This window comes from Stegostoma tigrinum, chromosome 2 (genome assembly GCF_030684315.1).
Source record: "Stegostoma tigrinum isolate sSteTig4 chromosome 2, sSteTig4.hap1, whole genome shotgun sequence".
Lineage (NCBI taxonomy): Eukaryota > Metazoa > Chordata > Chondrichthyes > Orectolobiformes > Stegostomatidae > Stegostoma > Stegostoma tigrinum.
The window spans coordinates 120,482,351-120,495,415 of NC_081355.1; the positions used below are offsets into that span (position 1 = coordinate 120,482,351).

At 41.0% G+C, this 13,065-nt stretch overlaps 1 protein-coding gene across 15 annotated transcripts in view; it reads left to right on the forward strand.

Moving 5' to 3' along the window:
- LOC125462689 (sickle tail protein-like) overlaps positions 1-13,065 on the forward strand; it is a 614,365-nt gene that overhangs the window by 450,469 nt on the left and 150,831 nt on the right. For all 15 annotated transcript variants that reach the window (XM_048552953.2, XM_048553021.2, XM_048552929.2 and 12 more), the window contains one exon: positions 7,829-8,027. In XM_048552953.2, the coding sequence (XP_048408910.1) occupies positions 7,829-8,027 (199 nt within the window). The remainder of the gene's footprint in view (positions 1-7,828; positions 8,028-13,065) is intronic.

A 13,065-nucleotide genomic window follows, 5' to 3' on the forward strand; every position in this document is an offset into this window, starting at 1 on the left:
CCCACCTCCTTGACCTGCCCGTCTTCCCTGGACTGACCTATCCCCTCCCTACCTCCCCACCTACACTCTCTCCACCTATCTTCTTTACTCTCCATCTTCGGTCCGCCTCCCCCTCTCTCCCTATTTATTCCAGTTCCCTCTCCCCATCCCCCTCTCTGATGAAGGGTCTAGGCCCGAAACGTCAGCTTTTGTGCTCCTGAGATGCTGCTTGGCCTGCTGTGTTCATCCAGCCTCACATTTTATTATCTTGGAATTCTCCAGCATCTGCAGTTCCCATTATCTTTTAAGAATGAGCCCAGCAAATCAGTCAGTTTAATATCTGTGGTAGGGACTTTTTTTTTCTTTTTAAGAAACAATAATTAGTGACAAAATTGATAGTCATAAGAACAAATACCAGTTAATTACTGGAAAGCCACCTTGAATTTCTTGAGGCAACACCATGCTTACCTTGCTGGAAGTTTGTAGAAATGGGCTGATGTGCTCTAGGGTTCCAACATGCATTTTACACATTTACATATCTGTGATGTGTACTGATTTTGAATAAAAGGGCAGTAGCAACATTCATTCAAAATTAGCTGAATGACCAAAAACATAATACTGGTTAATGGGTGCTTTTCAGAGAATCCCTACACTATGGAAACAGGCCCTTTGGCCCAACAAGTCCACGCTGAACTGGAGGAAATTTTGCAGTAAAGTACCCCAAATGCCCCTTGCTCTTCCAAATAATATATTAATAATACTGACTAATGTACAACAGGGCACAATTTCAAAAAATTTGACTGATACAAAACTTGGAAGCATCGTGAACTCGGAGAAGCAAATAGTCAATCATTCGATTAACTTGACATTGTGGCTGATGAAGTTCAATACAAAGTAATGTGAAATATTTTATTTTGGTTGAAGGAAAATGGAGTGGCTGTATCAAATTAAAGAGCATAGTTCTAAAAGCAGGTCAGGAACCCTGTGGCCTGGTTGTATGTGTAGATAGGCCGTTAAATGCAGACGGACCGGTTGAAAGTTGTTAATAAAGTATCTATTATTGTTAATGGACGTGGAGTTTGAGGAACTGATATAAAGCGCTAGTTAAGCCTCTTGAGCATTATGCCCAGTTCTGGTTATCATACTTTGTAAAGCTGTGAAGGAATTGGAGAAAGTGCACAGTCAATTCCAAAGGTTAGGAATTTTGTTCTGAAAATAGATGGGAAATGTTAGGGTATTTTCCTTGGACGAGAGAAGGTTGGATAAAGGTTTTTTTTTAAAAATGAAAATCATTAAGGGGTTTGGATAGAGAAGATGAAGAGACATCACTGTCAGACTGATACTAAAAGTACAATTTCTGCTAGAGTGCAGATGCGACACCGTCCATCAGTGATGTCACTGACAGTGCCATATCTGCACACAAATAGAAATTGTGACTTTGACATCAATGTAAAAATAAATGTGGGCTTCAAATATCAGTGGGAAATTGTTAATTTTTCATTGGGGAAGGTCAATGCAAGGGCTCTGGTGTTTCACAGATATTTCTCACCACTTGTTTGGATAATATGCAGGGTCAGGCTAACCTCTGCTGCATTTAGATGTGGACTACTTCATTATCGAAGGAGTTCTAAAAGAAAACTCTGCAACCTGTGAACAATACCTTCTGACCTTTACGATGGATAGATGAGTTAATTTAGGCCACTGGGGTTTTTTAAAAATTATCATGAGCAATGTACTGACCCTTGTTTGGAAGCCTACCTAAAGCCAGAGACTTGCTTTTTCATTCACAGCAAATTCATGCTTGCACATCGAACAAGTTGTTCTTATTGACAGGGAGGAATTACTTTGCATTTCAGTTTTATTTGATATCATGTATGGTTTTAAAGCTGACTGGGGAGAGGAAGACTCTTTAAGTTTGAGGATTTCACTGTCTTGCTGTCTTGAAGTAGTGTTAGTAAAGCCACATTGAAGAACTAACTGAAGTGACAGAATGGAGCTTGGTCCACTTAATTTTATTAGAAAATTTCATATCCCTTTGTACAAATTCGAAACTTGCCGCTGTCAAACATGTGGCAAGTACATTAGTTCCTTCCATGTGGAAGGTGAAATTGCACAAGAGTCTGAAAGAAAAATTTAGTTGCCAAGACCACCCAGATGATAGGAACAATGGCCTAGAAATTCTAGGGCGATGCATCCATGTTTTGGGCACTTGATGAATTCCCTAGCATTCAATACGGTGGGCAGGAAATACATTCCTTTTGGCTGGCAAGATGTTGCCATCACACTGAATCAATAGCAGGTATATTCAAAGTATCAACTGCCATGTGTATATAGGATCTATAGTGATTTTAGTATGTTTTTCCCGGCCTCTAATTCATTCCTTGTTGAACTTGCACAGTGACATCTGGTGTTCCTTTGCAGGAATGATCATTGTTAGAGCTATTTAAGGTACGCACAATTGGAAGCTTTAGTTGTCTAGTCATTTTTGAGCTGCTGGTTAATTTCTGGGCACCTGATGGTGTTTTGTCATTCTAGAAAGTTCAATTTGTCTTCGCTGTTGAATTGTTTGCTGATTTGTAAACACTTTAGACTCGTGGGTGGTCTCATTTAAGCTGTCTTCGGGGCGTGATGACAAGCAGGCAACAGTAAGGAAACGAGCAGATGCAGCTGCCATGAGGGAGAAGGCGCAGGCAATTGTGCAGGAGACCCATTCACAGCAACAGTCTGGGGTATTCTTCCTGCATTAATTTTGTTCAGGCTCAAATGACTGAGGTGTGCCTCGTGTGGAAAGGTCACACTTCTGAGATTGGGCCTCAGCACTCCTGCGGATTTGCTTGAAAGCAGTCTGCAGGAGTGAGGTGGCACTTTGTAATCTCTTGTCAACAGTAATCCCCTGAACCTTAACACTCACTGTAAAATTATCTGGTACATTTTCATTGAACAATGGTCCATATGCTTGTAAGATATCTTTGATACAAGTAGGAAATTAGTTTCTCAATTTTCTGCAAGAAAGTTCGCTGGCCAGTGCACCTAACAATATTGCTTGATTAAATGCCTGTAAGTTGACTTTGGTAGGCTGCACCCTTGAAAATGGCACTTGAGTCCTCTGCAGCAAAGGTGGCAAAACTCCACTAATAAATTGGCACCAATTCATCCTATACCACTGGCATAACTCATAGGCGAATCCCTGGTGACTCACCATGTAAATACTAAATCAGATAAAGCTTATTTACCAAAATTAAAGCTCTCTTGCTGTATGGATGCTGCTTGACTCGGACTATTTCACAAGATTTCAATTTTTATTTCCAATCTTAAAGCTATTTATTTAGCGTTTGCTTAATACCAATTGATCTCACCTAAAATATACTGTTTTTTGGTAATTTTTTTTAAGTCACTCAAGACCATCGTTTGTATTTTTGTGTGTGTGTATGTGTGTGAGATAGAAAGGGTCCTTTCTCTTGTGTAGAAAGCAGAGGTATCTGGCACAAGTTTGAATTATAATTGCTGTCACCTATAATGTATTAATCGCTGCACCTCAAGTTTCCCAACTACTGAGGTTTAGTTAATACTGGGGAAGATGCTACAAAATTCAAGAGACCATTAATAATTTGAAAATGGTCTCATCTCCTTGGGAAAACAAGTGGGCCAGGGCAACAGAGATCCATTGTACAGATAAACAAATGGCTTAAATCATGGGTTAGCATGGATGTTGAAATGGATGCACTGTGCTGGGATTGATTTCTAAGCGTAACCAGAACAATTTACAAGTTTGATACCTGGACTGCAAGGTAATGCTCATCAGGGAAGAAGGGCCACTGGACCTGAAACGTTAACTCCGATTTCTCTGCACAGATGCAGACTGGCTGAGCTTTATTCACGTGGAACGCTCTGCCAGCCAATGTAGTTAACTCAGCCACATTAGGGTCATTTAAACAGTCCTTGGTTAAGCATATGGGTAATGATGGGGTAGTGTAGGGGGATGGGCTTAGATTAGTTCACAGGTCGGCACAACATCGAGGGCCGAAGGGCCTGTTCTGTGCTGTATTGTTCGATGTTCTAACTTCCATTTTTTTTGTTTCTGATTTACAGCATCTGCAGTTCTTCCGGGTTTTTGTTGATCTAACGAGGGTTACCTAAGATTTGTCACAGTGATGATCAAAGTAGACTAGACTGTTGATTTTTGATCACTTGATATACCTGAGTCTTTCATGGGCTGAAATAGTTTTTAAAAGGGACAAAGCACCAACTTAAAATGACCACCGCAGTTTTCTGACCCCACAGGTCAGCCAAGCTTTATGAAACCAGCCTGAACTGAAATCAGCACTTTATTCAAAGACACTGAAGCTAATCATCTTGGTCAGGAATGAGAAGGGCCTCATCTGCTAATGATTTACAGTTGTCATATATTGGAAATTATAAGTGAAGTTCTATTAGCAAACCTTTAAAGAATGTCCACAGATGGAATGCACAAAATGAGCTTTTATTTCAAGGAACTGCCACCCAGGTTGACAGGGCTGTTAAGAAGGCATACAGTGTTTTAGCTTTTATTAATAGAGGGATCGAGTTCCGGAACCAAGAGGTTATGGTGAAGCTGTACAAAACTCTGATGCGGCCGCACTTGGAGTATTGTGTACAGTTCTGGTCACTGCATTATAAGAAGGATGTGGAAGCTTTGGAAAGGGTGCAGAGGAGATTTACTAGGATGTTGCCTGGTATGGAGGGAAGGTCTTACGAGGAAAGGCTGAGGGACTTGAGGCTGTTTTCATTAGAGAGAAGAAGGTTGAGAGGTGACTTAATTGAGACATATAAAATAATCAGAGAGTTAGATAGGGTGGATAGGGAGAGCCTATTTCCTAGGATGGTGATGGCGAGCACGAGGGGGCATAGCTTTAAATTGAGGGGTGAAAGATATAGGACAGATGTCAGAGGTGGTTTCTTTACTCAGAGTAGTAAGGGAATGGAACGCTTTGCCTGCAACGGTAGTAGATTCACCAACTTTAGGTACATTTAAGGTGTCATTGGATAAGAATATGGGCATACGTGGAATAGTGTAGGTTAGATGGGCTTGAGATTGGTCTGACAGGTCGGCACAACATCGAGGGCCGAAGGGCCTGTACTGTGCTGTTATGTTCTATGAACTGCTTTTGGCACAGCATATGAAATTTGTTTTTTTTTGTGATTGTGGAACGGAAGCTCTGGCACTCAGGACAAGTCAGATTCAGAAGAAATATCAGAACAATGAGAACTTAAAGGATAACTAACACTTACGAATGATGATCCAAAATGCTGAAGAAACCTTTGTAGTTGTCAGGTTAGAAACTGACATCTCAAGGATGCTGTAAGGATTTTAAACTGTACATTCCTTTTAACCTTCTCCCTTCTGTACTGGGCACTATTCCTTTTTAACGGTGCATGTGCATTTTGTATACGTGGCATGTTTGTTTTTCTTTCCTGTGTTAGCAGATATTATAAAACTGGTCTTTCTTCAAGAAAACCTTGTAACAGACTATTCACCACTGCTGAACAATTTAATTACTGTTTTAATTGGAGAGAGAGGCATAAACCTTTGTTCCATCCCACCAAAGGAAAAAGTGGGAAGCCAGTTCAGTCCCTCTCATCCAGTTGTAATGGGATATGGCAGACAGAGAAGTTTTCTGCTTGTGGGGGTGCCCATGCTAGGAATCAAGATGGCAGTCAATCAGGAGCGACTCCTTTTTATTCAGCATGTGGGTTGAATGTGGAACATACTAATCTCTTTTATAGGTAAGGCAAATAGCATGAATGCACTTGAGGGTATGCTAGATAGACAAAAGGGAGAAACAAACTGGAGATGGAGTTAGCTGAAACAGGTTGGGAAGGAGCTGATGTGGATGATTTAAAATGAGCAAATACTAATTGGACCAAATTGCCTGAGTCTGTGTAGTTGCATTCCTCAATTGAACTGAACATTGCCAGTTATTATTTAGTTGAACAATATTGTAGGTTGGTTATTTATTTGAAGATAAGACTGTATACAGTGTTAACTGGGAGGCCACGTACACATGTCTGTCCTCAAACACTGCTGCAGTATTGAATGCAGAGTCATTGCACTACTACATCACATCCTCGCTTGGTGGTAACTGCCACAACAGTGCAGCTAAATTTAATCTTCAGAAAAAAATCTCCACTGGCACCTTTTTGTATGAGCTGGCCAAATGTTTGGTCACCATAGTTCTGTCACAGTTCTCTGTTTTGTGTGGGATCTGCAGGGCTTTGAGACACACTTTCTTTGCCTCCTCATGGAGGAAAATCAATATGCAGTCTCTCAATTAGAAACTTAGGCAAGACAAATCTTATTGCAGCATTTGGACTCCAGGTAGAGACTGAAGAAACCTAGATTTTCAGAGCTGTTCAGCCCTTCTTCGCGCAGCTCCTTATCACATTCAGATTGGGTGTGGAATTATGGGTAAGTTCATTGTTACAAGATGCAGAAGAAAATTTATGCAATCACTTCATTTAGTAGCAACTAAACCAGGTTACTAGTTGAACAAAATTAAATGGATCTAGAATTTATAAGCACAAAATACTGTGAATGCAAGATAAACAAGTTGACTCTACCACAATATCAAACAGTTTCAGAACAGACTCCGAACCGGTCTAACATGTGTGGTGGTTGACGAGAAACCACAGGGTGGCATGTTGGTTCAGTGATTAGCATTGCTGCCTCACAGCATCAGGGACTCGGGTTTGATTCCAGACTTGACCAACTGTCTATGTGGAGTTTGCACATTCTCATATCTGCATGGGTTTCTTTCTATAGTCCAAAGATCCTATAGGTTAGGTGGATTAGCCAGGGGTATTGCAGGGTTACAGGACTAGAGTGGGTGTGGGTGGGATGCTGTTTGGAGGATTGAATGGTGTGCTTCCACACTGTCGGAATTCTGTGATTGTTAAATTGCTGATCATTTGTAGTTGGCTGCCACCAATCGTCATTCCTGTGTTTCAGTATGAGGGGCTGTTTGGTTGTCCATGTTTGGAGGAGGGTGGATCATTTATTCAACTCTGCAGAAGGCACTTGTTATTGATTAATGTACTTTATACCAACTTTTAGGCATAATTCTAAGCAATAGTTATAAGACAGTTGTATCTCATACAAGAGACTGCTGTCAGAGCGGTCTCGCTGAACTACCGGATGTCTGCCCAATATAGCAGAATAGAGAACTTCATTTGAGCTCACAAACTTGTATTTTCATTTCCATGCTTCATACTGCATTCAACCTGAAATGTTAACTCGATTTTTCCCTTTTCACAGATGCTGCTAGACTAGCTGAGTATTTCCAGCATCTTCTGTTTCACTTGAGGGTTTCTTGTGTAAAAGTCATCAGGGAAGGAAATTAACGTTGTCTTTGGATTTACAGCATATATCTAAGCCAGACTTGTGTTTGTGATGTCCAGGGTGAGACAGCTGCCACCTGCCAGATCTCAGTGAATGCATGTAGCATTTTAGATAAGGACAGGTCACCACCATATCTGCATGTTAATCGGACAGCTACTGAAAGCAGGATTCTTCACTTCTCTTCCCTCACGTTTTAGCAAAGGATATTAAAGCCAAATATTGAGCTTAAACTGTAGCTGAGTAAAAACAAAGTTAAAAGTTGGAACTTAGAATCTGTATTTTTCTCTTTTGTGCAATTTAATGTTTCAAGCTCCATGACCGAACCATTAGTGTGCGGAATATTTTATTATTACTTCTGATACTTGTAACAGTACTGGAATTCCAGGATTAAAATGTACCTAGTTGTGACTCAAAATTTACATTATTTATTTATTTATTCCTTCCTTCCTTCCTTCCTTCCTTTTTTGTTTTTAGGTGTGTTGTATCTTCAGTATGGAGATGAAGTGACACAGTTTGCAATGCCAAATGAAATTACAACTATGGATACAGTTCATGCACTCTTTGTACGTGCGTTCCCTAAGCAGCTCACAATGAAGATGTTGGAATCTCAAAATGTAGCTGTATATATTAAGGATGAGGCCAGAAATGTATTCTACGAACTATCTGACTTAAGGTAAGCAAATGGTGCCAAATGTTTTTGTTTGCAGACGATGCAACCTGTACACATCCAGATGTGCTGCAGTGTTTCAAGTCTTCTACTCGGGCCTTGAAAGAGGCATCAGAATATTAGCAAAAGCATCTTTTTTTATGTCACTGGAATTCAGTTATCTAGCTTACTATTGTTAAAGTTTCGCTGTGTGTGTATAAAGTCGATGGTATCTCTGGTACACAGGAATTTATTTCAATCAAACTGGTCGACCTATTTTTAGAAACTTCACCTGAAGATCATGGAGTTATAATAGTGTAATTTAAAGAATTAATACCCAAAGTTTGTTTGCACTTTGTTACAACTAAGTACCCCTCTGCTGTACTAAGCTGCAAAGTGTATTTTCTTTGATAAAGTGTTAACCTTCTGTGGATTCTGTAGATTTAAGACACTAAACTGGAATCAACCGATTTTTGGCATAATTTGATAACTTAATTTGAGGTTGAGTATGGAGAATGAGATTTTTTGGAATTGTTGAAGCCTTTAGTCAGCTTTGTCGTGAAGTCTTGGTGAGACAATAATTTGCAAATTTTAAAACATTATTAATATATCAGTCTCAATCTTTGGAATTCCTGTGGCATCATAGATCATGTTTGCTTAGGATCGTCAGTAAACAATTGAATTAAACAAATCCTTTCCTCAAATTGACAATTTTTGTGCTATGTTTAGTCACAATTCAGGTCTCTTGCGGTCAGAAACTGTAAGTTTATAGTGGTGGGGGGAGGTGTTGCACATGAGTTAAACACGTTTTGGTTCTGTGATCACCAAAGGAGTTCAAAAATAACATCCCAAAAACGTTGAGGCTGAATGAATGAATGATTTATTATTACGTATATCTAGGGCGATACAGGGTGTTCTGTCGCCACAATCGGACATCATTTTCGGGTACAAAAGGGAAAAAACAGTACTTAAACACAGTTCACCTTCATCAGCTGGGGTCCCGTTTACTTCCTCACTCGTTGTAATCCAAGGCCGCACACACCTCTTCACGTGAAGCAGTGATTTACCTACACTTCACAGAACCTGTATTTGCTGCTCAAAATGTGGCCTCCACATTGAGGAGACTAAATGTGCACTGGGTGACCACTTTGCAGAACACCTACGTTTCTGTCCGCAAAAATGACTGAGCTTCCTGTCGCCTGCCACTTCAACAGACTACCATGTTCCTTGGCCGACGTTTTCTATCATGGTATTGCAGCAGGGCTTCTGCGAAGCCAGTGCAAGCTGAAAGAACAGCATCTCACTTTCTGCTTGGGGACCTTAAAGTTTTCATGACTCTGTCGTAGATGTACAGCAGAGAAATGGACCTTTTTGTTTTTATGTTCCAACTTGTCCATGCTGACCAGATATCCTAAATTAATCTAGTCCCATTTGGTCCATATCCCTCTTAAACCCTTCATATTCATATACTCCTTCAGGTGCCTTTTTAAATATTGTAATTGCACCAGCCTCCTCCACTTCCTCTGGCAGCTCACTCCATATACACACCACCCTCTGGAAAAAGTTGCCCCTTAAGTCCCTTTTTTTAAAAATCTTTTTCCCCCTCACCTTGTATCTATACAATCTAGATTTGGACTCCCCTACCCCGGGAAAAAGACATTGACAATTCAAGCTATTCATGCCCCCCATGATCTTAAAGGGTTACCCTTCAGACTCTGATGCTGCAGGGGGTAACAAAATACCCAGCCTATTCAGCACCTCCTTTTATAGCTCAAACCCTCCAACCCTGGCAATACCCTTTTTAAATCTTTTTGGAAATCTTTCAAGTTTAACAACATCTCCCCTGTTGTAGAGAGACCAGAATTACATGCCTTATTCCAAAAGTGGCCTAACCAATGTCCTGTACAGGCGCACCATGACTTCCCAACCCCTATAGATAATGCAATGGCCAATAAAGGCAAGCATACCAAATGCTGCCTTCAGTACCCTGTCTACCTGTGCCTCCACTTCCAAAGAACTGTGAATTTCCACTCCAAGGTTTGTTTTTAGCATCACTCAGCAGGGCCCTACTATTACATGCATAAGGCCTGTCTGTTTTGCCTTGCCAAAATGCAGCACCTCACATTTATCTGAATTAAACTCCACCTGTCACCCCTGTTTTACTCTGAGAAAATCTTCTTTGCCCGCTACACCACCAATTTTGGTGTCATCTGCAAACTTACTAACCATATCTCCTACATTCACATCAGAATTATTTATATAAATGATAAAAAGCAATGGACCCAGCATTGATCCTTGTAGCACATTACTTCGACACGTTCAATATTGACTTCAATAACGTTTGGCTCCAGAGTGCCACCTTCTGTGTCCTTACCTCACCTCAACTCCATTACATGGGCTACTATCATGACCAACCCATTGTCAGGTACTAATTGTTTTGATTTGGCAGTTATTCATTCTCCTGAGATGACCTTTTATCTGTCCTCCTTCCTCCTCCCGCCGTCATTCTCACTCCCTCTTTCGCTTTTTCAGTGCAGGGCGGATGAATTGAAGATATCAAGTTGGCAAAGTGTAGAGCTGGATGAACATAGCAGGCCAAGCAGCATCTCAGGAGCACAAAAGCTGACATTTCGGGCCTAGATCCTTCATCAGATCTCTGATGAAGGATCTAGGCCCGAAAGGTCAGCTTTTGTGCTCCTGAGGTGCTGCTTGGCCTGCTGTGTTCATCCAGCTCTACACTTTGTTATCTTGGATTCCCCAGCATCTGCAGTTCCCATTATCACTGATATCAAGTTGGCCCCTGTTTTACTTGTATTTGGCTCTTACTGTAGGGATTCTATTCGATTGTGTGTAAACAGGCCATTTGGTCCAACAAGTCCACACTGACCCTCTGAATGTTGTCCCACCTAGACCCATCTCTCTACCCCAATCCCTGTGACTCTGCATTTGCTATGGCTAACCTACAAATCCCTGATCACTGAAGAATTTAGCATGGCCAACCCATCTAACTTACTCGTCTTTGGACTGTGGGAGGAAACCAGAGCACCTGGTCGAAACTCACACCAACATGAGGAGAGCACAAAGTCCACACAGTTACCCGAGTGGAATCGAACCCGAGTCCCCGGCTCTGAGGCAGCAGTGCTAACCACTGAGATCTGGAGCTTGCAGGTTTTGCTGAATCCCAAAGACCTTTTGACAGCTTTCACGATCCGAATGCTCTTCTTCAGTAGTTATCCACATTTGACTTCTGTCTGTTCAGGATTGCCACCATGATTTTAATGCATGCCACCACCACTTCACTATCAAAACCTTCAATTTTTGTACTTTTTTTTGCAGAAAGCTTCATTGCATCATCAACACAATACCCTCCCCTCCTGCCTTTGCTCCACACCTTCGTGTATGTGTGAGAGAGATTGTAACTTTGCTGAACCACTGGTGTTTACACTTGACTCAAATGGGTTTTTCAAAAGCTTGCTAAGCTTTTGCTTCATTTAAAAGAACGGAGCTAAAGGGAAATTTCTTTCCCCTACATTTTATTCACTGCTTTGTAAAGATGCGTGGAGTGCTCTGTTGATGCGAGTTGTTTTTGTAAAAATTCCATCAAGATGTAAATAGGTTTTCTGACCACCATCATGTCAAAGTCACTGCACGTATGTGGACATGGGGTGAGAGACCAAACTGTCTACAGATGGAGCTTTGATGAATGCTTGTGCACTATTGTGAACTGCAGAGTAAGTGAATAAAACCCCATGTAAACAAATAGAAGTCAGAAACTCGAGATTCACCCCGGAGTACATACTTTAAACACTCTGAGCCCTCCTTATATTCAACTGTTTCAACAGTTTGTTTTAAGTAGAAACCCTTTCAAACATCACTTCCAGATGGTCCTGAAATCTGGGCAAACAGTCGAAATTTCAGCTGAAGTATATGGTTTTTAACGTAGCACAGACTAAGTTGTGTTACATGCGTGCTGTTACGAACAAACCATTCATATGGTGTTAATGTTACAGACACAGCAGGTTATAAATAATTTTCCATCTGATGGAAACCTTTTTTGAACACCTACCTAATATTTTAGAGGCATTCATTGGTTAATAATTTAATGAATAGGAAAATCCATCAAATCTCACCGTTTGGAAATGTGCTGGAGCCAAAATTTCCAGGATTTTTGTGTGGAGTTTGGAAAATTTGTGTTGAGGGTTAAAACCTCTAAATTTGCAGATGATACTAAGCTGGGGAGAATAAGAAATTGTGGTGATGATGCAGAATGACCTCTGATTTAGCCTGTTTGACCAACTTGTCAGACCCCTGACAGCTGAATTTCAATGCAGTGAAATGTGGGATAATACATTTTGGTTTAAGAAAACATGGAGACAATATGGGCTCAATGGTACAAATTTTAGAGGAGTACAAGAGCAGAGGGACCATGGAGTTCACGTGCGTGATCCTCTGAAGGCGATCAGGTGAATTGAAACAGTTGTTATGATGCCTTGTGGGATCCTTGGGTTTATAAATATGGTATAGGGTATAAAAGCTAGGATGAGGCCATATCCCTACAAATCATTGGTCAGGCAATATTGGAAGTATTGTGACAACACCAGCGTGGAGCTGGAGGAACACAGGTCAGGCAGCATCAGAGGAGCAGGAAAGTTAATATTTCTGGTCATGACCCTTCAGAAATTGCAGGTCTGGGAGAGAGAGGCTCAGATGTGGGGAAAGGCTGATTGTAGTGCTGATGCATTACTGAGAGCATGTATTTGAGGATCCATAGACAAGAAAGATCCCGACCCAAAATGTCAACTTTCTTGCTCCTGTGCTGCCTGGCCTGCTGTGTGTTCCTCCAGCTTTGCACTGAATTTTCTCTGACTCCAGCATCTGCAGTTCTTCCTATCTCATTGGGAGTATTGTTTAGTTCTGGGCATCTTATTTAAGAAAGGATATTAAAGGTTCTAGACAGAATGGAAAGGTGGTGTACTGGAATGATGCTAGTAATAAGGGATTGTAGATAGAAGGAAAATTTAGAGAAATGGGGTGGCTTCTCCTTGGAGCAGAAAAGATTTGAGAG